The 26783-nt window shown below is 35.0% G+C and overlaps 1 protein-coding gene across 3 annotated transcripts in view; it reads right to left on the bottom strand.

Annotated features, from left to right (window-relative positions):
- NUP58 (nucleoporin 58) overlaps window positions 1-26783 on the bottom strand; it is a 52288-nt gene that overhangs the window by 11315 nt on the left and 14190 nt on the right. For all 3 annotated transcript variants that reach the window (XM_033236961.1, XM_033236941.1, XM_033236951.1), the window contains exons 5-15: window positions 26484-26621; window positions 24740-24850; window positions 20545-20569; window positions 19333-19398; window positions 18854-19028; window positions 14429-14508; window positions 12478-12596; window positions 11997-12079; window positions 7507-7708; window positions 1961-2059; window positions 269-364 (exon numbers count right to left, since the gene is read on the bottom strand). In XM_033236961.1, the coding sequence (XP_033092852.1) occupies window positions 269-364; window positions 1961-2059; window positions 7507-7708; window positions 11997-12079; window positions 12478-12596; window positions 14429-14508; window positions 18854-19028; window positions 19333-19398; window positions 20545-20569; window positions 24740-24850; window positions 26484-26621 (1194 nt within the window). The remainder of the gene's footprint in view (window positions 1-268; window positions 365-1960; window positions 2060-7506; window positions 7709-11996; window positions 12080-12477; window positions 12597-14428; window positions 14509-18853; window positions 19029-19332; window positions 19399-20544; window positions 20570-24739; window positions 24851-26483; window positions 26622-26783) is intronic.

Below are 26783 nucleotides of genomic sequence, written 5' to 3'. Positions count from 1 at the left end.
GTCACTAGGGTTCAAATGAATCTCTACTTAATTAGAAGATATAATTATTAAACTAAGAAGTCTTGTTAGAAATATTTTACAAACCTGCCCTTTAGTTTATGAGAGAGATAAAGTAAAATGATTAGTTAGGCTTGCACACTTCATCCAGGGAGTAAAAACTGAATCAGGGAGGGAAATTTTTGGGTTACTGGAAATAACAACACACACTTTTAAATTAAATAATTTACACCTTTAAATTTGCCTGAAATCCAGGCAGAAACACACAAACCTGCACTAAGACTTCCTGAGGGTTTATTTGTTGTTCCAAATCCAAATGTGGAGGCCCCTGTGGTGCTGCATCCAAAACCAGAGCTAGTTCCAAATCCTAGTGGAAGGGTAATAGAAAAATATACAATGGCACATAAAACACAGGTTAAAGGATACGGACAAGTACAACCGAAAATCATCAGAGGTCTAATAGATACAGTGTTGAAAAACATGGCCTTATTAAGGAAATCTGCTTACTCCTTTGCATGAGACTTTTAGAAGAACCAGACTAATTCTGAAATAAAACGTTTATATCTATTTAGACTATGTTTGTGACCCAATTTTTAAAGAACAAGGCCATAAAAAAGAAAGTATTAGTATTTTCTATTTTAAATGTGCTAGAAAATTTTACCCACCATTCAAGTATGATTTCAGTCAGTTATAAACATTTCCATTTTAGGGGTATTTCATTTCACGAATAAAGGACTAAATACATTAATAATAAGCATGACATGCACAACAATGTAAACACTAAATACTACAAGGTTATTTTACTCTGCTCTTTCCCAAAACATTTTTAGTTAATTAAGAATCTGTAGCACTGAAAAACTGCATAACTATAGTCAAACACTTTAAATCTACTCAGTAACAGTAGATTGCTGCCATACTACCAGCCAGTGTAACAGTGAAAAATTGGTGGTGAGAAGATCATGGTTTTTCTCTTAACAGTACTATCTTAATCATTTAAAAAAGGAAAGATTTTTCATTACACAAAGGTCATGACATTCTAAGTACGTGCAAGACTACTTTCCACTCTCCTAAGAGCCAGGTGCTCTACAAATAAAGTTCAAATTCTTTTTTGGTTACTTTGCAACAGCTTAGCTAGAATAGTGAGTGTGGCAGTATCACTGCCTGTAACAACAAGAAATGTGATGGCAAATTAATTATAGATTATAGGAATTATGCTATCTACCATGATTCTAATAATTCCTAATTTAGAACAGTCTATATTAAACAACCATAGTAGCTTATAGGTCTCCTGTCTTACATTTTAGTGGAAATAAGGGCAATTTATTCATTACATTATAATGTGCCTGTGAAAATACAACCAACTTTCAGTTATCCATATCAAAGAATTGTGAATGTATTTGTATTTAGCATGATGTTTTTGCAGAGGACTTACCTTACTAAACTTATGAAAGTATTATTAAAATAAGCTTAATTGCTTATGTAAACAAGTATGTATATAGGCAAATTTGCCAAATGTGCTTAGAAATGGACATGAGTTTAGCTGTTCAATTCATAATAATTTCCCTAAGTACTCATTTTCAGAAAAAAGAAGATACTGATTAGGAGAATGTATATCATCCAGAAGTAGTTCAGACTCCAAACTAACATTAAGACTATTAATTTTAAGATTTTTAATTATGATTAAAACTAAAGAATTCTCAAGTTCATGTGTCAGCATATTGCTCTGAAAACATGAACATGCCTACCACTTAATTTTAATACTTTATATTTACTATTCACAGAAGATGGAATGATACTAAATCTAATATTAGAAAGCAATAATTACGTTTGAGAATCGTTTTTGCCAGATGGAACCTTAACTTCCAAAACAGCAGCAGATCCTCTTAGAAATTTTTTTTTTACAGGCTAGTATCAATTCAAATATATAATAGTTCAATGATATATTAGAAAAGTTAAAGTGTACCTCCAAGGTTTGAAGAACCTAAGCCACTTGATTGCAAGCCAGTGCCAATACCTGAGCCGAATGGCGTTCCAAAACTAACTCCCAGAGATGGCTGTGGCCCTGGTATAAAAAAAAAAAAAAAATGGGGGGGAAAAAAAAAACAAATTTGCCTTACTCTTTCAAGATTAAAGATTCTTTATGAAATTATTTTTAAAATGAACAGTGATTACTTTTAACTGATTCCATTTGTTAAAACTTAGTTTTCAGGATGTCTCTCCAGTGTAACTTATCTATCCAAATTGATTTATCTAAAAATTTAAAGAAAGATTTTTAAAAAATTAACCTGTTCAGAACTAGACAATTAAAAGAGGCTTACCGTAATGAAAGATGAATGTTAGTTTAACCTACTAAATAATTTGAAATCTTTAATGTATCATAAATTATAGTTCCTTTAGATTTACTTCTAGAATTATTTTAGATCTCCTCACTTGTTTCTGATAAAACTAGTTGGTATAATCAGTAAGCGGTTTTTAATTTTTTTTAATCAAGTTCCTTAGTGTTAGAGTCAAGTCTCAACTGATGAAGAGAGACTGACACTAACATGTCAAAACTATCACGTTATTTCATAAGAGTAAGTACCCAAAAAACTAGGCATGATTTCTCATATGAAATATAAATGATATATACAATAAGTAGATAAAAAACAAGACAATGTTTTATTTTATTAAATTTATTGTTCATTGTAAAGCAAATCAATTACACAGTAACATGACAATTCCAACTTGTTCACAAAAAGTGATAATTGAGTTCTATTCTTAAGCTCTGCTACATTACACCACTTATCACCTGATTAAATAAAGTAATGAACATTTACAAAGGCACCGCTGTGTACCTTGACAGATTCAATACATTCAAGATTTCAATTCAGAAGTTTCTTTCCAACGTTTTGGAAAATGTACTCAGAAGCAGAACGATTAGTCATCCTTTTCCCACTTGTTACTTTAAAGATTTTGGCTGAGTTTGTTTGGCAAGAATAGCATCAAACTTACTAGCCTCTCTTTTAAACTACTATTTTTTTTTAAACTAAGCAGAATACAAAAATCTAAAAATCTCTCATTTGGATAAATAATTTATGAAAATTATTCACTAAACTTCATAGTACAATCTTCAGTATTGTCTTTTTCAAGCACAGTGATCAGTGCATCTCAAAGTTGAGGGAACTGTCAAAGTAATACGCACATTAAAATTTAAATTTTTAAAGAAATCAAAGCCTTCAAGTTGTCCAATGAAGAATGAGGTTTGTATATTAAAAAGGTAGTGTAAAATTATAAAGCATTTAAAGAAAAACAACCGAGGAACTACATTTTGCTACACTGGGACAGAAACTGGACTTTTCGAATAGCTTCTACCCAGAAAATAAACAATAACTAATAGCAGCCAGAATTCTTATACCACTATTAAAAAAATAATTTAAAATTTTACATCCAGTTTGAGATCAATTTGAGAATAAAATACCTGCCTAGCAGCTCTTTTGTAAAATGTTACTATAGGAAAAAGAAACCAAGCATATTATTATACTTTCTGATTCCTAACAAAAAACATAAAAAAACACATGTCCAGTTTAACATTGAGAGACTTGTGTGTCACAGGTTAATAGGAGGCACTGCTGGTGGAAGACCCTAAAGAATAATGCACACCACAGCCCTCAGCCTTGTAAGTCATAAGAGTTACTCAAATAGCATGCTTTTTGTTGTGTGTGGGTCTATTGTTAAGAGCAACAGAACATAAGATTTTTCTAATCACCAATATTCATAATATAGATAATCAAGAACTCCTAATGATGACAAGACTTCTCATTGCACATCAGATACATGACATTTTTAGTTTTGTACCTTCACACAAATTCTGAAGGCAACATCATTTAAAAAACTCGTAGGCAAATGTATAACATTTTTTAATAGTAAAAACTCATGATAAATATCTCCCATGCCAAAGTACTAGCATATATTACACTCTGGCCACTATATATATTAGTTTCACTATTAGAAAGCAGAGTCTAAATCCTTCAGGCAAAAGTTACGTAAACAACTCAAGAAGTCTGCTTTGAAATCTGAACTGTCATTCAATGAGAGGTTCTTACTTCCATAAATAAAATTAAGTTAGTAGTGATATATATCAATGACTGGCCAAAGTGAAATCTTCATGTAGAGTAACATTTTACAAAAGTTACCATATAATATATTCACACACAACAAAACCAGGTTTAGCACTGTAATTCATATTTTCCAGAATAAATTCTACTTTCTTAAAAGTAAAACTGCATTAACAGAAAAAGGACTAAAGTGCTAAAAATATTTTATAATTTTCCATGATCACCCAAAATGCCTAATGTAATTAATATGGTTATTTCTAAGTCACATTTTAAAATAATTTTTCTTTAAAAAACCTAAAATGCCTTTTCCCCAGTTTGAAAAGTTTTACTCTTACTGATTTAATGGGGAATGTTCCTTTGGTTATTAAATACAACAAAATCACAAAACCACAAGAAACTAAGATGAAATACTTAACGTTTCCTATTTAACACTACACCTTAAATGTCCAAACCTACACTAAGCTAAAAAGGAGGAATTCCTAACAAAACGTCTTGGCTCTCCTTAAAACAGCAGCTAAGTCACATACGAAAAGTCTTATTATGTAAACATCAAGAACTCTTAAAAGTGTCAAAACACAACAGCAAAACTCAATCCCAGTACATTGCTAAAAAACCTATCCTAAATTAAAATTATACTGAAAAGCCTAATGTAAATGTCTTCAGTTTTTCAGGAGGCTTGGGAAGCACTTATAGACAAGCGTCACGTTCTGCCAACATGAAACTACGTTACCCACGTAATGATGCTCATGATTTCATACACAAACAGCCTGCTGGATTTTCAATTCTCTGCAGCCTTCAGAACAAATAACTGTAAATCATACATGCCTAAGCCCTAGTATATAGATTTTTTCATTTAAAAAAACTGAAGAAAGACAAGTCATTTAAGTCTATTACTCCTCCTCTGAGAAAGATACAGAAGCCACCTTCAGAAGGCAGCAGTCTAAGAAGCTATTTGCTTTGTGCCCATATTCATGTTAATAAAAATTTCATATGCAAATAAAAGCAAAATCCCTCTGAGAACTCAAATCTTGTAGAGATAAACAGTGATGTATACAAACAATGCATAAGCTCTCTCTCTCTACCTTCATCTAGATGGTCTAAAATTTGTTACTGGCACTTAAAAGATTTCACATAAGTCACAGAGCATAAGGGATAACTTACGGGGTACAAAACACCATTCAATAAATAGGGACATTTCTAAATGTATCTAACAGAGCTCATAAATCTCACATCATGGTGACATGACTAAAATAACTAAAATTTTGACTGGGAAGGCCTGGGAGACCTTTAGAGAAATAAAAGGAGAAAGAAAAGATAATGTAAAATTGTTATCACCATTGTTTAGCTTCTCAGTTCTAAGAATTCATACAATTCAAAGCGAAAACACTGTAAGGTTGTTTAGGTTAATAAATAATAATTTCTGCCATCTGATTAGAAAGCCCTTACGTGGACTTCAAAATATCAGGGAAGAGTGAAGGCAGTCAATTTCCCCAAAGCCTGGCAAATGTCACAGGCAAAATTAAAGCCTATGAGCAAAAGGCTCAAGAATACACCAAATTAAGCTGATATTCTCAACCACCACAGAGGACAAAGACCAAATCTATATTGTCTACTTTTGCATTTCCCGAACCCAGCACATAGTAGGCACTCATTTAGAGAATGAACACACATCTCCATATGTCCACGAGCTCAAAATGTATGAGTGAAAATCTATGAATTTCTCAAAATAATACTGTCTAGATAAGAAAGTTACACACACACACACACACACACACACACACACACACACCCTTGACAGGAGGTTTTGCTTCAAGTTTAGGTATTTATCATAGAATATATTCACTTACAACATAACTTTTTATATAACTGACATTTCTCAAATTTTATTTAATAGAATGGAAATTCACTATGTTTAAAGAGCACTTAACCAAAACTACACTTATCTACTTTAGGATTAATACTGGCTCTAAAAAGTAAACTAGTACTATGGTTGGTTTGATTAACTGGTTAAGTAATAATGAGAGCTGATGGCCATAATTATGGGATTGATTCCTTTTAAGAAGAAGTATCAATCCTCAAAGGAATCAATCCCAGCATGACTTTTTCCCTCCGTAACTGGAGAATGCAATCCTACACTCCAGTCAGTCAGAGAGCTACCAGACAGTGCTCACTCCAGTCAGCTAGAGAGCTACCAGACAGTGCTCATGCGAGCCACTACTCACATGGGTCCAGCCATGGAATAGAGAGGATTTGACATAAATCTATCATCAACCCTTTACTTATGGCAAGTCAATTCTGTCATCTCCAAATGTGAAGAACAGTGTTTTAAACTGCCAATAGTGAAAACCAGAGAATGCTTCCCTAGCATAGGTAGCCTGAATGCAATCTAAATATGTATTAATTTTTTTGTATTATAATGTACTACTGGACTATATGGAACTCTCAGAAAGACACATGCTATTGAGTAATAAGCATTACTAAGAAGTTTATGATGATTAAAGCAAAAAAATCAGTATCAATTAAGACTATTTTTCCATCTCAAGCTTCAAACCTGACAAAAGGGATGGCAGGATTAAGATAATTATTAACCTCCGATAGACACAGGACCAAATAAAACACTGCAGAATGACCACAAAAATGTTTCTCTAATTAGAAGTGTAACTAAATCAAGGAATAAAACAATCTGCTTTCCATGTCACCGATTATTTTCATCTGTTCAACTTCTCAGTTGCTCCTTAATGTGCAATCTACATCTCAAAACATCCTTCTCCTGTGCTTAATGTGCAATCCACATCTCAAAACATCTTTTTCCGGCTCTTGCTGTTCTGTTCACCTTGAAAAGGTACAATTCTAGCATGTATCTTCTTCAAAAGTTGGTTTAGAGGGCCTGTATTCTGTTTACAGTCAACGTACATACAAACAAGCCTACTGATCTTCAACACAACTTCAGTCAATAAAAGCATACTTCATCCTGAATGTGGGTAATCGCTATGTATGAGTAAAATGAGAACGCACCATCTATCAGTATCATATATGAAAAATTCAACATAAGGATGGATGATCTCTGACTTTAAAACAATAAATGGTACAATCATGATTTCAGAATCTAATGTTATTCTTCAATGTAATTCACTAGTGAAACACCATATTCTAAAGGGCATTTATAGCAATACAGCAAATAACATTAAGTCAAGTCACAATACTCAGTATCTAATTGATGTATAATTATTGCTAAGACTACCCTGCCTTTTTTATCAGGTATGTTTATAATTGTGTCCATCACAATTTTAGATTGTATTGGAACAGCTACTCATATAAATTTCTTCAGTGCTCACACAAATGGAAGACTTATAAAAACGCACATAAATGTTCTGCATTGGAACAGTAAGAAGCTATAACTTGAATGCGTTCAGACCTGTAGCAGGCTGCTGCTGCTGTGTGAGTGTTGCAGCCATGGCAATGGCCGCTGCGTTTGGCACGGTGCTGAAAGGGGTGGGTCCAGTAGTAACTCTGGGTGTGTTCTGCCACTTCTTAGCTTCTGCTCGCCTTGTTTCAAACACATCAACAGCATCTCCCAAGAACATTTTCCTGTAGCCAAGGTACTGTTCTTTCAGAACCTAAAGAATAAAAAATAAACAAAAAGGCTAAATGAAGTTCCACATTGACTATGGTAATACGTGGATGAAAATACCAATATACCAAAGACACTGCCAATATTATACATTCAATCTAAACTGCAAATGAGAGTGCTAATAATGCACTTTCGTGTAGCAAGTGATGAGTTCAAGAGTTCTACTGCTCCCTTGAATAGTTTACTCCCTATCTTTACAATATGCGTCCTAAAATACTGTCTTTGTGAGGCCTTGTTTGAAATAAATCAGCTACGTTTTTAGACAGAGTAATATCTAAATAAACACTCCATCAATGTGAAGATGGATGGATGAAGACTTTAAAATTAAATATTCCAGTTTTTCAGGAAACTTTCCCCTCAAATGTCCAATCTTTTCATTGCCTTTTCATTAAAACAGTTTAAAAAAAAAAAAGTCAGTACTAAATATATACATTTTTAAATACATTTTTTAGAAGGCACATGCTAAAATAAGATGTTGCACCTCAGCAGAATGCTTGCAGGGTGTCATGAGGGCTTCTACTTTATTGCTATTATTTGACCAGTGAACAATGAGACTTGATCCATGTTAAAGTTATGAACCCAACCACCCACCTCAAAGAAAAAAAATGAGTTTATAACTCCAAAGAAAGAAAAATTTCCAAGTTCATAAAGTGAGCTGCTTTTACCCAATGCAGCATCTGCCTTGATTAAGGCCATTAACAAGCAACAATTCTGTTTCTTTTTTTTTTGAGACAGAGTCTCGCTCTGTCGCCCAAGCTGGAGTGCAGTGGCCGGATCTCAGCTCACTGCAATCTCCGCCTCCCGGGTTCACGCCATTCTCCTGCCTCAGCCTCCGGAGTAGCTCGGACTACAGGCGCACGCCACCTCATCCGGCTAGTTTTTGTACTTTTTAGTAGAGACGGGGTTTCACCGTGTTAGCCAGGATGGTCTCGATCTCCTGACCTTGTGATCCGCCCGCCTCGGCCTCCCAAAGTGCTGGGATTACAGGCTTGAGCCACCGCACCTGGCCAACAATTCTGTTTCACTTTAGAATTATTTTATGCTTTCATTGAAGATTTACCCTAATTTAGATAGGTTTTTAACCACTTTTTGAAGAGACACAGATATTTCATATTTCTTCCATTTCTTAGCAGAAATTAATAAACATTAGGTTCTGATTATAACCAGTACAGCACTTAAAAATCTGTTGTTTACAGTATTTAAAAGCTATCATCGCCCTTTTTGTGTGGCTATGTTTGATCTTCCAAACTTTGCTACATTTATGATGTATTAAAAAAGGGGGCCTGCCAAGAACTGGATATTGGAGAAGATATAAAGCCAGAATCAAGACATATGATGTAAGAAAAACAAGCATTACCGATCTCTTGCAAATCTACCTTTCCTTTTCCTGAGCAAGCATCAGTATCCCATAAATTTTAGTTCTACTTCAGATAATGGAAAATAATGATCCACCTTAGATACTTAAGACCATTAGTTGAAAGAAACAGGCTGGCTGCGGTGGCTCCCATCTATAATCCCAGCCCTTTGGGAGGTCTAGGCAGGAGGACTCCTTGAGGCCAGGAGTTAAGATCAGCCTGGGCAACACCAAAAGTCCCCCTCTCTACAAAAAGTTAACAAATTAGCTAGGTGTGGTGATGCGTGCTTGTAGTCCTAGCTACTCAAGAGGCTGAAGCTGAGGCAGGAGGATCGCTTGGGCCCAGGAGATTGAGACTGCAGCGAGTCACGATTATGCCACTGCTCTCTAGCATGGACAACAAAGCAAGCCCCTGTCTCAACAAAACAAAACAAAAGAAAATAATAAAACAAACAAAAACTTTGACATCAGCCATGATTTATAAAACAAATTGCTAAAACGTCCAAATGTGTTAATGTTCCTAAGGCCTGGCTGGATAAGATAGTTAATGCCTGTTTCAACAGATTACCTAATGAAAAACAAAATGAACAAAAAAAGTCTTGTGAGATTTTTATAAGAAATAAAGAAGCCTAGAGCTTAGTTTGCTCACTAAACTAAGCTAAAAATAATGGCAACATACCAAATCTGATCATAAAATATTGTTTGGTTCTTGGGAATATCCTTTTGTTCTTGGGTTGCTTAAAGAGTAGGTCAAAATTTCACGTCTACAACGTTTATTTTGACATGATCTAGGGCAGTTTTATGTGGTCTTCGTCTCACTGTTTTATGGTCATATTACCAAAAATGATATATTTTCCAAACCAGAGAGGAGAAAGTGCTGTTAAAAAAAAAAAAAAAAAAGTATATTTACACCGGGCATTTGCTCTAAAATACTTCGAGGGGTAAAAAAGCATCTCCTGTGGAGCAAGTTCGGCAAGGTTCTGATAATGGCTGCAGTTACGTAGTCATACCTGGGCATTCATTATCATGATAGCCTCCTTTTGTGTATATTTGGAAAGATTTCATAATAAAAATTAAGGAAAAAAATTCTGCACAATGGACTTCTAAGTGCCATACATTAATTTTACTAAAAAATTAAAGTAACATTTATTATAGACTAATACAATTTTTTAAAATCTGATAAAATTCCTCCTTTAGGCCGGGTACGGTGGCTCAAGCCTGTAATCCCAGCACTTTGGGAGGCCGAGACGGGTGGATCACGAGGTCAGGAGATCGAGACCATCCTGGCTAACACGGTGAAACCCCGTCTCTACTAAAAAATACAAAAAACTAGCTGGGCGAGGTGGCGGGCGCCTGTAGCCCCAGCTACTCGGGAGGCTGAGACAGGAGAATGGCGTAAGCCCAGGAGGTGGAGCTTGCAATGAGCCGAGATCCGGCTATTGCACTCCAGCCTGGGCGACAGAGCCAGACTCCGTCTCAAAAAAAAAAAAAAAAAAAAAATTCCTCCTTTAGAACAAAATTTAAAGATTTGAGTTACAGTTTTAAATCTACTAACGCAAAAGGTCTAAACTGCACTACCATTTCAAAAATAGTGTAATTTAAATGGTTAACTTTAAAAAAAATTCTGTTACTATGCATGAGATCAAAATAAAAATGAAAATGTTGATAATTCCAATTAAACTCTATTCTACACAGTTGATAATTTATCTAGACTCAGGTTTGGTGGCCTGAATTTTAAAGGTTTTTTTGGACCACATATACTCTAACATTAAAGAGTTTAATTACATTTGCTCAGTTAGTTAGAAAAGATGTACTCACATTTAATATTTCACTTAAATACATTTTCAAAACTAACGTTATTATATGAGAGTCAAAATACTCAGGCTGGGTGCAGTGGCTCATGCCTGTAGTCCTAGCACTTTGGGAGGCCGAAGAGGGAGGATTGCCTGAACTTAGTAGTTCGAGACCAGCCTTTGCAACATGGCAAAACCCTGTCTCTACTAAAAATACAAAAAAAAAAAAGAAAAAAAGACAGCGAGAGTCAGTCTAAATATTCAGTGATAAATCATTTTATTTGCATTATTTAATAAACACAAACAGTTCCCTGCATTTAGAAGGGAGAAATGCTGTAAGCAGGTTTTTAATGCAGTGGCCAATAAACACTTAAAACACACATAAAATTAAGGTAGTATAAAATTATTTTCCTACTAAGAATGTTCTTTTTTTTTTTTTTGAGATGGAGTCTCGCTCTGTTGCCTAGGCTGGAGTACAGTGGTATGATCTCGGCTCAGTGCAACCTCCACCTCCTGGGTTCAAGCAATTCTCCTGCCTCAGTCTCCCAGGTAGCTAGGACTACAGGTGCTTACCACCACGCCTGGCTAAATTTTATATTTTTAGTAGAGACAGGGTTTCACCATATTGGCCAGGCTGGTCTTGAACTCCTGACCTTGTGATTCGCCCGCCTCGACCTCCCAAAGTGCTGGGATTTCAGGTGTGAGCCACCACGCCTGGCTAAAAATGTTTATTTTCTATAGTGCTATTTATAGTGGTAAAGAAATAGAAACCACCTAAATATCCAACAGAAAACGGGTTAAACAATGTACAAACACACAACAAACTCCTACATTAACTATTAAAAATGATATTCAGGAAATATGTGTATTAACATAGAAAGGTATTCACAATACACTGCTAAAAAAAAGCTGTAATAACAGACTGTACAGGGTGCTTGGATCTTTTTTAAAAGAACAGATACTATCAATCATTATGTCTGGGTATGTTATGGATTAGAGTAGTTTTCATCTTTTCACTTATATGTAATTTTAGCTATTTCTGTACCAAGAATGGATACATTTGTCCCCAGAAGAACAAACACTTGGGTCTAGATATCCAGGTAGATAAATGGGCAATGAAAACTTACCTTTACATTTTCATGAATAGACTGAAGTTGTGCCGCTAAAGCTACAAATGTTTGATAAATTTTCTGCATAGCCATTGACAAATCTATAAAAGAAAATTACATTATCACCCAAATATATATATATAGCACAATCCGTTTTACTTTTCTATTTGAGTCCAATTTTTGGCATAGTTAACATGTAGGAGAAAAAAACTCTATCAATGTTCTAATGTCTAGACAACATACAAAGTAGTAGACTGAGAGAAGAATGTCTACAACAGTAATCTGGGGGGAATGCCCTAAGATTTCTGCCCTTGTTACCACAGTAACAATTCATATAATAAAGCATATTACATTTATAGGGAATAAAGGAGTAGTAAATGACTTCTAAAGGAATTTTCTTAAAGGGGCTACCAGTAGTCATCCAGAATACCTATTATATAACCACATCTATCTCCTACAAACAAAAGTTCAAAAAAAATTACCACAGTAAGCATGTTACCTTGAGGGGTTATATGTGAGTTATTTGCTTGAGTGGCAAGATGGTTTTCTAGTTCTTCAATCTGCTGCCTGTACTGCTGAAGTTGTACCTCAAATTGCTGAACCAAGATTCTGAAGTAGCTTTAAAAAACATTTAAAAAGTCAGATCAAATGTTTTTTTAATTCAGGGTGACAAATCCAAATTAAGGAATATTCTGCAATAAGTAACAGTCTTCAAAAGTATCAAGGTTATCCAAGGAAAGGAAGGACTGAATAACTGTGATTGGAAGAGATTAAGGAGAAATTACAAATGTACTGTGAATCCCAAATAGGATGCTGAAACAGAAGTACATTAGTGGAAAAACTGGCTGAATTTAAGTAAGTTTAGTAGTTTAGTTAATAATATTGTACAATTTTAGTTTCCTGTTCTTGGCAATTATACTATAAATGTTAACATTAGGGGAAGCAGGGGAAGTGATACAAATAAATTCTCTGTACTACTATTTTGGAAGTTTTCTGTAAGGTTAAAATAAATTTACAATAAAGTAGAAACGTCTACCAACCAGACTGCAGAATTAAGAATTTATAGTTATTTTATCAATGAAATTTATAATCTGAGAACACTATAGTATACTACAGAAAGCACATGTAATTATTGCTACTTTTCTAATAAATTTACCCACGGAGAGTGCTAGATAGATTTAAAAAAAAAAAAAAAAGGTATCTTGAGTAGTATACAAAGGAATCTGAATGTTTTTCAGTAAAAAATGGGCAACCATGAAAGCATTTTGCAAAATTAGCTTTGATGGCAGTATTAAGAACAAGACAGAGGGATAAAACAGTAGAGGAAGTCCAGTGAGGAAGCACATCCCATGCCGATCTGAGTAAGAGGAATATCATGGTCATTATGAATTTCCTGATTTTGAGAATTGTTAAGTGTAAGAATATCCTTATTTTTAAGAAATATCCACTGAAGTACTTTAGTATAGTGAACATTATTTCTGCAAATAAACCAAACTGGGGGAGAAATGTATATATACATATAGAGTGTGAGGAACAAAAATATGGTAATAAACATGTTAATATGTAGGAAATTGGAACGAAAGACATACAGGAATTTTTAGTTCTCATCTTGAAACTTTTCTGTTAGACTAAAATTATAATAAAAAACTAAAAGAATAACATAAGTAAGGGGCCAGGCGTGGTGGCTCACATCTGTAATCCCAGCACTTTAGGAGTCTGAGGCAGGAGAATCACTTATAGCCTAGGACCAGCCTAGGCAACACCGTGAAATGGCATCTCTACAAGTTAATTAATTCATTAATGGTGAGGGATCAGGAATCAAACAGATCTCCACCACTCAACTCACTTTTGCATACTTCAGTCTATCGCTAAAACTGGAATAACATCAGCTACAGAGGTGTTGTGAAATATGAAGGTAAAGCATGTATAGTCCTAAGCACACTGCACGGCAAACAGTACGCATTTGGTAAACATTAGTTATTATTCATCAACATGGAAGGACAGAAAGAGACAAGATGTATTTTACATGTATGGAAACCACATGTATACACAAGCTGAGTGGTGTGACTGCAGGTTGGTTTCTTCTACTTATCTATATTTTCTACTTTTTCTTCCAGAACATGTATTACCTATGTAAATGAATAATCGTAATTTTCCATTACCAGCAAAATTTAATAAAATGGAGCAGACTCTGTAAGTAGTATGTACATGAAGTATAAATGCATAATAGTGGTGAAAAGCTCAGATCTTAGCCTTCACTTACCCTGCAGGAAAATGGTGTTAATGGAGATAAACCTTTTTAGGGTTATTATGAAATTTAAAATCCATGTAAAGTGCTTTAGCTCAGCCTTTCCACACAGTATACTGAAAACATTTAGTTTGTATACTATTATTACTGTTCTGCTTTCTGAAAGTGAGAAACATTTGTTTTTAAAAATCCAGCAACTTACTCAGCAGGAGCTGCATATTCATGTTGAAGTCCAGGTGGTGTCTTCTGGGTTCTTAAAGCTATTTCAGCATTCTTTAACTCCTAATATACCAGAGGGTTAAAAAAAAAAAAAAAAAAAAGCCAGTTAAGAGTCAGGTTAAAAATACCACACTAAAAAAAATACTCAGTCTCTAGACTGAAATTTCAAACAATACCTTGGAGGTTCATGCTATGAGAACATATTAGGGATGAAGCTGCTTCACAAGTTGCTCAAACCTTTCAAGAGCAGACAAATTACAGTTTGTTTAACAAACTTTACGACAAAATTATACAGAGCTGTAGATCTATTTCTAAAACTATGATTTCTGTAGGATTTATGAAGTGAATTTATTGACAGTGTAAAGATTATATTACTACTTAAAATCTTTAATATAAATGCAGAAAATGCTTTTTTTAAAGGCAGGCAGCAATAATAATGTCGAGGCTGAGTCAGGCACAATTAACATTTGGGTGCTTGGCTATGTATGTACCAAACACTATGCTAAAGGTTACTTCTCAAAGACAACACTACAATGCAGGCAATGTTTCTCTTTTTACAGATGAAGAAATGGATTTACAAAGCCATTAAGTAACTTGCCCAATAACCATGTTGCTAGAAGACCGGAGAACTGGATCTTTTAGAGCTTACACACTCAACCATTCTTACCTTGTTTTCTACAATTCTAGCCAATGTTTTTTCAAGATTAGTATTCTGTTTACCCCCTTACATTCCACATTCCTATCATTTCACTATATTTTCGAACTCTATTTAAGTATTCTTTATTTCACAAAGAGTTATTTTAACTTTATATTCCCTGTAGCAACATCTCTCCCTCATTAAACTGCCAACCTGCTAAGTTGATGACTGTTTTTTTTTTTTTACATCCTTTTCACTCAACTCAGGCTTCCATCCCACCCCACTCCAATACAAATATATGTGTAGATGATTCAAGACTCTGACCCTTGCTACCACTCTAAGCACTGACTCTAGCCAGGCCCAGACTCTTATAACACTAAACTGCTTGCAGATCATCAGACATGCCCATACCCTCATTCATGATACTTTCCTCTTTTTCAAGACTCAATGTAAAGGTATTCTACACTGGACAGATGATAAAAGTGCCCACTTGAGGCCTCTGTGCCCCTACAAAACCCTTGTACCTGGATCGTATCACTTGATGGATTTAACTCTCTCCCTAATCTAAGTCTTGATCCCTAATGGCTGCTGAAGCGCCTGGCACACAACAGATCTTTTAAAAATGTTAGCTGAATGACTGGAGAGCTGAACTCAGCAATTTAACTTCAATAAACCATGCAGCTCTGACTCACCCCAAAAGAAGAACTAACTATCCTATTTTAATTTAAACTCAAGTTACTTACTAAAAATGAAGTACATAAAAGACTTTGTCTTCCACAAGAATCTGGTCTACATCACTTCTAACTGCAGAACTTATATTTCCCAGAAAGGCTTTCTTTGAAGAAAACGTTTTAGGGTTACGTTTTAGGGTTAAATAAGATTGATACTTTATAGAGGATTCAGAACATTTTTTTTCAATTGGTAATTCACTAGACTCTTAGTAGATTACTAGTTCTTGTCTACTAGAAATTGGAATAATCTTAGATCAAATTTCTTTAAAAAAATTTTTTTTTCTCTTTTTCTTCTTACCCTTTGACCTGGTGAGCAGGAAATAAAAATCTGTTTTTTAAAATTTATTAAGTTCCAGGATAGATGTGCAGGATGTGCAGGTTTGTTACATAGGTAAACATGTGCCACGGTGGTTTGCCACACCTATCAATTCATCACCTAGGTATTAAGCCCAATATGCATTAACTATAAAATTCCTGAAATTCAGCTCAGATGATTCTTCCTTAAGGAAACTTTGACTCCCAACCTCTTATTCCTTTGCCACCTTTACGCTCTTCTCAATCTTTTATTATTTCATTCACCCTCCTAGACTTTTAGTACCTTTTTATCTCTAAAAGACTATTAACGTGCTCACTATATGACAGCGACTCCACAAACATCGGTGAATGGAATCATTCAGTTTCAGAGTTAAAATGGGTCCCATACGGCATTCACTTCTTTCTTTCAAGTTTGCCTCCTCCACTATTTTGCTCTAATGATGTTTCCCATATAACTTATATATAATTTCAAATATTTCACATAATTTCATGTGATATTTAATCACAGTCTAAACATTCTCCAGTATAAAAACATAATTAACTCTTTCTATTCCCTAGAAAGGACATACGTGATGATTAGGAAGAGTAAGTGGAGAGGAAACATGGGGCAATACAGGTGTAGTATCCCATATTCAAAAAGCTTGGGACCGGAAGTGTTTCGGATTTCAGAATTTTTCTGATTCTGGAATATCTGCACACAGCACCTTGGGGATAGAACGCAAATTTAAACGCAAAATTCATTTGTGTTTCTTATACATACAGCTGGAAAGTAACTGTATACAATTTTCATAATTTTGTACATGAAATGAAGTTTTAACTGTAACCTATCCCACGAGTTCAGGTGTGGAATTTTCCACCTGTGGCTTCATGTTAGCACTCAAAAAGTTTTGGATTTTGCAACATTTCAGATTTTGGACTAGGGATGTTCAACCTGTATTACATTCATATTTAACCAAGTAAATGTGTTAAGAGACCAGGAAATCTGAGGACAATAATATCTTTGAAATCCCTTTAGCCATTACAGTTTCGAGTAGCTCTTTTAGTAACACATCATTATTAAAAAGATTACAAGATATTCTCCAACAGTGGACTTAAAGACCCAAAAGCACCTTTAAATATTTTACTTAAAATACTACCTTTTCATGCCGGGCACGGTGGCTCAAGCCTGTAATCCCAGCACTTTGGGAGGCCGATACGGGCGGATCACGAGGTCAGGAGATCGAGACCATCCTGGCTAACACGGTGAAACCCCGTCTCTACTAAAAAAATACAAAAAAACTAACCAGGAAATGTGGTGGGCGGAAACCCCATCTCTACTAAAAAAATACAAAAAAACTAGCCAGGCAAGGTGGCGGGCACCTGTAGTCCCAGTTACTCGGGCGGCTGAGGCAGGAGAATGGCGTAAACCTGGAAGGCGGAGCTTGCAGTGAGCCGAGATCGCGCCACTGCACTCCAGCCTGGGCGACAGAGCGAGACTCCGTCTCAAAAAAAAAAAAAAACTACCATTTCATTTGTGAAGATCACAGCCCTCTGATAAATCCACAGCAAAAAGGTGTGTCTCACATGAAGTTCATTAACAGATCAGTGACAATTTTATGGAAAGATTTCTAGACTGCTATGATGAGATCAAGTATATTCCGTAATTATGATAAACACAACAAAAATAAATCACCTATCATCATCCTTTCCCACTGAGGTAGAAACGAACTACATATTAAATATGTATTGTATATTACACCATAAGGAGGAAAAACAAGTAGACATTTACACTATTTAATTTTTTGAGACGGAGTTTTGCTCTTGTTGCCCAGGCTGGAGTGCAGTGGTGTAATCTCAGCTTACTGCAACCTACGCCTTCCGGGTTCAACCGATTCTCCTGCCTCAGCCTCCGGAATAGCTGGGATTAGACGCATGCGCCACCACGCCTGGCTAATTACTGTATTTTTAGTAGAGATGGGATTTCACCATGTTGGTCAGGCTGGTCTCAAACTCCTGACATCAATGATTCACCTGCCCCGGCTTCCCAAAGTGCAGGGATTATAAGGCATGAACCACCAGACCCGGCCTACTACTTTTATCAACTAAGATTTAACCACGACTTGCAAGTCATCACTCAAATTTACAGAGTTAAAATACATTATTTTCTGACTAGCTATGTTTCCTCTTATATAACAGACCAATTAAGCTAGCAACCACGCTTATGAAACCTATTTAGTTAACAGCATAAGCTCTGGAGTTGGATTACCAGGGTCTGAATCCAGGCGCTTCCATTTACTAACAAAGCTCTGTGCTGTTTTTCTATATTTTCTAAAATATAATTGGTAATAATAAGAATGACCATCTTCAAACATCTATATGATGTATATGGAGGCTACTCTCCTCACTGAAAACACCAGGACATAAAATGGGACTGGCACAATAATTCATATCTTTTTTAAATGCTCCAAAGGTAAATGGGAATAATAATACCTACCTTGTTGGGCCTTTTCAGAAAATTTAATGGTTTAAACAGATTTAAATTGCTTAGGATACTGTCTTGTATACAGAAAATGCTTAATAAAAACTCATTATTAAAGTGTATGAGCTATCTGGTTTCCTACCAGTATGTCTGTATCAAACTTTATAATTAAAAACAAACAAAACAAAACAAAAAACACCTTATTTCAATTTTGGAAAAAAACAAAACAAAAAAACCGTAAGGCAAAATGGCCACAGAATGGTATACCTGAGCAGTTTCTATTTTCAATTTGTCAATGTTGAGAGTGTTTCTCTGTATTCCACTGGCAGCCAATGACAGGAGCTGCTTCAGAGCTTTAATATCTTCTTGTACCTTAAGCATTGCTTTTGAAGACATTCTACTAATTTCTTCTTGAACTTGTTTCTGCTCCTTCACAAATTTCCTAAAAAATATATATTTAAAATTGAGTTTTTAAAAATATATCTTTGGTTTCCTACAAAAATATATATATACTTAAAACAGTCCAAGTGTTTTAAAAAACAAAACTAAAAATTCATCTACAGTTCACACTTTTTTACAGAATGGCAGTTATAGAATTTTAATTCCCGTTGTTCTGCTTTCTTTCTGATTTCTAACATGTTAACCCTAGTTAAGAGATGCTCCTCTAGGATGCGATTTGAGGAGGAAGAGATGCTCGCCTTAAGAAATATTCTAGAATTCTGCAAGTGTTATTTATCTTCACTTACTGGAGATTTTCAACATCCTGGCAGATGACAGGAGGTAGATTTTCATCCTTCAGAGCTTTACTATCCCTAAGAAAAATGCAAAACATGTATAAAGATCACTGAGATTTTAAAAAGTTGATGGCTGAGTTTTAATAGAGTATTAGAGTATTAAGACACAAGAAAATACAGCAAAAAAGCACGTATAGCTTCTTTGGATGATTTCAAAGTTCTTTATAAAAAATAAATTTCTTAAAAATAGGATCTATAAAATAATTTTAACAATTCGTCTGACATGAAGATTTCTTGTCTAAGAAGACTGGCATCTATTAAAAACATATTTAAAAGCTTTTGACCAAATGTCTAACAAAAAAATCAGAAAATACTGCAAATTGGGTGAGATGTTAAACTAAGTTCCCTCTGGCTTAAAGATTCTGACTGATAATTTGTTCAGTTCTAAAATATTAATGTATTTATTAAAGAAAGCTACAAAACTTCTCATTTCAATTAGTTCTTCAACATGCATTAGAATGAAAAAGTAAGACCTAGGCAGAGCTTACAGGAATAAAAAATATTTAATGAGAACAAGAACAAGTGAAATTTGGCATGCTGCAATGGAATCATGAGTTAGATTTCATAACCCTTACGCAGATCTTAGTTTCTCTAATCTTCTTCATTTAAATAGTAAGCTAAAATACACATAGGATGTTTGTAAGGAGTGAATTTGTCATGCATTTATGAATGCTTTATTTAATATAGTACAAATCATGTAAGAAAATATAATTGGTAATAATAAGAATGACCATCTTCAAACATCTATATGATGTATATGGAGGCTACTCTCCTCACTGAAAACACCAGGACATAAAATGGGACTGGCACAATAATTCATATCTTTTTTAAATGCTCCAAAGGTAAAATTCCATGAGTTGTTCAATATTTAATAGACTAAAGAAATAAACACACATATTTGTATTTATTTATATTATTTAGGGAAATACCAAACACCTTTCTAGAAAGAGCTTTAAATTTTTTTAATGACTAAAAACTAAAGATTTGACCTTTCATTATCTTTCCAGAACATGTCTATTATTTTACTTTTAACAAATACCGTTAAAAAAGTTTTTTCTCCTAAATGTATATGATTCTATTTACTTCCAATTATACCATCTGTCTACAATTTAATAAGTTAAACTCTTCAATTAAAATGTCTTAAGGGTAAATTTGTAAACTTACTCTGGTCTTGTTCCCGTTTTATCACCTAGAAAATTCAAGAAGCTCCATGTAAAAAAAGTAGGTAACTGAATACCATACTCCAAACACAAGTTTTAAATTAACACAAATTAAAGTACACATATAAACTGTTAAGCATTTTTTTGCTTGCCTCTTAAACATCACGTGATGTCATGACTAGTCATGAACTCAGAAGCACAGCATTTTATGAAGACATCAGTACACATAAGCAGATAGATATGGCAGATGTACATCTACTTTCAAGGGCAAGAATCTTCCTTTCTCAACCATCTTCCATGAAAAATATCCTGTATGGAAAATGTACGTTGTTGCCTACCAGTTTAACTCCTGAAAACTTTACCTGACACTTTTTAAGGTCCTATCAGTACAGAATACTATGTCAGATTACTTGAACTTCTCCAATCTGACAATCCTTTAAAACAATTATCACAATTTATCTTCCCCCATCTGCCATGAATACCTTATCACACCCTCACAACAACAGACATATTTTTTAAAAAACCTTTGCCAGTTATGTAGGTGAAAAATGCCACTTCATAATAATTCTTAGTTTATATTTGGTGAAGAAAACCATTTTCTTCAAATGCTCATGAGACAAGTATATTTCTCCTTTTGTGAACTGCTTGTGATATGCACACTTTTCTTGAGGTATTTTTCTTATTTATTTATAAGAGCTTTTTCAACATTAAGTATATTATTTGTCTCCTTTACATAATTTCATAAGTATTTCTAATATTAGACCCTTGTTAAGATATATCTCAATTTCAGAGATGTTAAAATGTGAAAAAATAAGCACCTAAAAATCAAGCATTTTGGACAGACTGCATGAACCCAGGAATTGGAGACCAGCCTGGGCAACAGGGCAAAACCCTGTCCCTACAAATTTTTTTTTCACTTTTGAGACGGAGTCTCACTCTATTACCCAGGCTGGAGTACAGTGGTGTGATCTCAGCTCACTGCAACCTCTGCCACCGGGGTTCAACCGATTCTCCTGCCTCAGCTTCTTGAGTAGCTGGGATTACAGGTTCCTGCCACCATGCCCGGCTAGTTTTTGTATTTTTAGTAGAGACTGTTTCACCATCTTGGCCAGGCTGGCCTTGATCTCCTGACCTCGTGATCCACCTGTCCCGGCCTCCCAAAGTGCTGGGATTACAGGCATGAGCCACTGCGCCTGGCCAAAAAAATTTTTTTAAATTAGCTAGGTGTGGTGCTGTGTACTTGTGGTCCCAGCTACTTAGGAGGCTAAGGTAGGAGAATCACTTGAGCCAGGGAATGGAGGTTTCAGTGAGGTGAGATCACACCACTGCATTCCAGCCTGGGTGACAGAGCAAGACTCCGTATCAAAAAAAAAAAAAAAAAAAAAACAAGCATTTTACTTTCCTCATTTACATTTTACCTCTGCACATGGGGTTTTACTTTTCTACCTTTTTCATCCAACTGTAATTTATGTTTCCGTGTTTTGTATTTTACCGATTTTAAGATTTTTTAATTTCATATTTAGTATCTCTAATATTGCCACCTATCTTCTACAGATGTCCTAGATTTTACGAGATATGGAAATAAAATTAGGGATTTAATTTTATGTTTTTCCAAATAATTCACCAACTTTTACATTGACTAGCATATTATTTCTTTGATATGACATTTTATTATATTTTGTAAATACTTAGGTACACACAAACATGTATATAAAAAACTTGAGCCTGTTTTTACCATGGATCCCTGATTAACATGGACCCCCAATTAATCTACCTACCTTTGCCTCAATAATACACACGGACCACTACAAAAGCTTCCTAATAGTTCTCCATGTCTATTCTTCCCGGATGCTATTTTCCATATGGCTGTCAGAAAGCTCTTAATCTTAAAATACAATTCTCATCACATCCCTTTAACAGACCCAAATTGCCTGAGGTATTAATATAATGACAAAACTCAACGTGGCAAATAAGGCCTCCATGACTTCTGGAACCTCATCTTTCTCCTCTATGGCTAATCTGGCCTTCAGTCATTTCTTCAAAAGGGTCAAGGTCCTTCTCATCTCTAGTCTCACTCGATGCTGTCCCCTCTTCACTGAATGCTGTTTACTGCTACTCTCCATCTGGTTAAATCCCACACTGGTACTGCAGGGCCCAAGCTAACTGATACAACTACTAGAAAAAAAGTAATCATTTGGATTAAAAAAAAGAATCCCCTGATATGAGCACTAGATAAAAGGAAACTGGGATGTAGTAATCAGAGATCGATAGTAGAAACACACCCAAGTTTTTTATATATATGTTTGTGTATACATAAATATTTATAAAATTTAATGTCATATCTAAGACATTTATTGCATTTATTCTATATATTCTCCTTGCTCAATCTATCTTAGGTACACTATGAAAGCAGGAAGATGTGGGGAGGGGCAGAAGAGGGGAGACTAATTTCTCCCATTTATTTATCTTACTCTTCTGCCTTAGCCTGCTCTTTCAGCCTAAAAACAATTATAATAGAGAAGCACTCTCATGCTTAAAATAAAAGTAATAAAAGTGGTACCAGGCTATTCCATATTGAACAAATAAGCTGCTAAGGCGGCTTTCCTAATTATGGAGTTGCTACAGAGAAAACTAAGTAAAAACAAACTTTGTTTAGAAATTAGTCAATTTTCATTGAAAGAGAAACCTAAACTTTGTAAAAGTTTAAAAAGGGTTTACCAACTTTTAAAACAGTAATTCAACCTAGAATAGTATCTCCTTATGATAAAACCTAGAATAGTATCTCCTTATAATAAAACCTGTGTCTGTTTTTTTTTTAAAAAGTCACATGGATACACAGATACTATTTCACATCTTCATCCATTTATCTCATTCTTCAGAGGTCAATATGTATGTATACATCCTAGTATATATGGTATATATTCTAGTGAAACATGCTTTCATCAGAAGCAGAAGAGATGGTGCAAAACAAAGTAACACACAGAACAATAAAAACATTTTCAAAATGAATTTGGATTAGCAAATTTTTAAAACCAATATTCAATGTGGCAAGGGCACTGCAAGAAAGGTATTTTCATACTGGTTGGGGGTAAACTGGTAAAATCTTTCTAGGAAAGCGATTTCACAATCTATATACTAACAGTCTCCAAAGTATCCCTCTCTTTAAGCCAATGATCCAATTTCTAGGTATTTTCCCTCAGAAATAACCAAAAGTATAAACAAACATTGATAATAAAAGGAGACACCTACGTGTCTGGCTCTGCTAAGGTTTTACAAATAGCAACCCTGAAACCATTTAACAGATAAGGAAAACTAAAGCACACAATATAAGTAACTTCAATAAGGTCACAGAGCTTACAAGCAGTTCAGCCAGGATCTGAACCCAGGCAATTCCACTCCATAGTAGACACTCTTAAACTACTATATTATGTTGCCTTTTTAGATAAAGATGCTCAATGTTTTATTTCCCAGAGTAAAACATCTGGAAATAAACATCTAACAAGCGAAAAATGGTTGACTAAATTATCCATCCATAAAACTGATATTAAGCAGCATTAAAATATTTTTTAAAAATTACCGAGAGACAAATGCTTCTGATATGCTACATAAGAACAGACTACAAAACAATACTGCATATGTATCATGATCCCTATTAAAAAATACATATTCGTATACACATTAAGATAGCTACATAAGCCCAGCACTTTGGGAGGCCGAGACGGGCGGATCATGAGGTCAGGAGATCGAGACCATCCTGGCTAACACGGTGAAACCCCGTCTCTACTAAAAAAAAAAAATACAAAAAACTAGCCTGGCGTGGTGGCGGGCGCCTGTAGTCCCAGCTACTCGGGAGGCTGAGGCAGGAGAATGGCGTGAACCCGGGAGGCGGAGCTTGCAGTGAGCTGAGATCCGGCCACTGCACTCCAGCCTGGGCCACAGAGCAAGACTCCGTCTCAAAAAAAAAAAAAAAAAAAAAAAAGATAGCTACATAAGACATGCACATACAAATCTGTTACCTACAAAAATAAAACCTTAAATGAACACACACAACAAAATTTGTGAAATAATACAAACAAATTTAAAAGTAAAAACTGTACTAAATATAAACTACTAATCTTTCACACAAAAGAATTTACAGCAACCTAGACATTCCCTCAACGGTACTGTTAGAACATAAAAGTTACAACAGCATTACTTACTCTTTTTATCTGAGGAGCTACTGAAATCTATACCACCAAGGCCTTCATTGCCTGCAGTTGAAGTAGCTGCTGTAGTTCCCAAAGTCAACCCTAAAGCATTCTGTCCAAGTCCTATAAATAAAACATCACTTATAAATTCCATTGAAAGACAACAAATTTCTTTCCTTACTGTTCAAAGGACTCTAATGCTTTTAAAGTTAGATTCTAGATTTTCTTCATATTAAGCATAATACATTTCTTCATATTAAGCAAATAACAAGAAACAGGTCTGGAGCCTGTTTTGGTCAAAGACTGATACCCTTTCTTGAATGCAATGGTATATGTAGTTTGGATGATGCAATTTGTCATTATTAGAAGGGCCAGAATGTATATCAACTTAATATGTAGACATTCAATCTTTATTTGTTATAAAGGGGTTTTGTTAGAGAGGGTTTTTAAATCCTCTCTACAAAAGCAGTTTCAGTTGGTGTATTTTCAGGTGAATACATCTTGCCTTCCGAACACACTTCAGAAGTGCATACTTTGAAGAGAGCCTAGTGTGCATTTGTAAGATTTGAATATAACATGTATTGAATATAATTTCATACTCCCAAGTTCTTTTCACAAAACTTAAAAAACAGTATTAGAATTCATTTGTTTATTTAAATCTTCCCTCCCTGACAAAAGGAATAAAAAGGACCAGACTATGGTTAATCATAAGTCATTAATGTATACTCGTGAGTCAAGTAGCAAAATTTCAAGCATCTTGTGTTGATAAATCTGTATTTCTTTATTATTATTATTATTGTTTTTGAGATGGAGTTTCACCGTTGTTGTCCAAGCTGGAGTACAACGGCATGATCTCGGCTCACTGCAACCTCCGCCTCCCCAGTTCAAGTGATTCTCCTGCCTCAGCCTCCCAAACAGCTTGGATTACAGGCATGCAGCACCATACCCGACTAATTTTGTATTTTTACTAGAAAACGGGGTGTTTCACCATGTTGGCCAGGCCGGTCTCAAACTCCTGACCTCAGGTGATCCACCCGCCTTGGCGTCCCAAAGTGCTGGGATTACAGGTATGAGCCCCCGCACCCGGCCTAATAAATCTATACTTCTCTAAGACCATGCATTCCTGAGCTGATATAACTTTTGTTCTTTTTAGAAAAAATGTTATCTCTAGATCAATTTACTGACTCCTTAAACAGGCTCTTCTTTGTTTTCTTATCTAGTTAGTCAATATTGAGAAAGAGGAAAATGGATTTCTAAAATACAGCTAATAGGTTGGGTGCGGTGGCTTATGTCTGTAATCACAGCATTTTGGGAGGCCGAGGCAGCCGAATCACTTGAGGTCAGGAGTTTGAGACCAGCTTAGCCAACATGGTGAAACCCCCATCTCTACTAAAAATACAAAAATTAGCCAGGCGTGCTGGCACACACCTGTAATCCCAGCTACTCAGGAGGCTGAGGCAGGAGAATCTCTCTTGAACCCTGGAGGTGGAGGTTACAGTGAACAAAGATCACGCCACTGCACTCCAGCCTGGGTGACAGAGCAAGACTCCATCCCAAAATAAATAAATAAATAAACAAAATATGGCAAATACATCCAATTATGTATGAAAACCATCATTTTATAATGTAGTTTTCATATTTAAAGGAAAATATGCAGATTAAAGAGAAAAAGTGATCTGTTCAAAGAGCTAAAACAAAAGTAAGTACATTTAAATATAAATATTTACTATTCTGGAGAATAAATACCATCAATCACCTGATGTTCCTGTGTTTGTACTCTGGAAAAGTGAACCTCCCAAACCAGCTAAGGCTCCCCCTAAAGAGAGGCCTGTTGATACAGTTGTAGTGGTGGCTGTTGTCCCACCCAAATTATTTAGAGTAAATCCTGTGGATGCTGTAAAAAAAAGATAGTAAGCTTTCAAAAGGCAACTTATTTAACAGCACCATAGAAAAATACAAATACAATGTTTTTAAAAACTGACATCCATGATAAAATTGGCTCTTTGGAAGAACTACTTGCTAAAGATAAAATTACATGCTTAAGAATAAAGAGAAA

This window comes from Trachypithecus francoisi, unplaced genomic scaffold (assembly GCF_009764315.1).
Source record: "Trachypithecus francoisi isolate TF-2019V2 unplaced genomic scaffold, Tfra_2.0 Contig01461, whole genome shotgun sequence".
Lineage (NCBI taxonomy): Eukaryota > Metazoa > Chordata > Mammalia > Primates > Cercopithecidae > Trachypithecus > Trachypithecus francoisi.
Note: the sequence above shows the minus strand (reverse complement) of the source record. Positions and strands in the feature narration are given on the sequence as shown.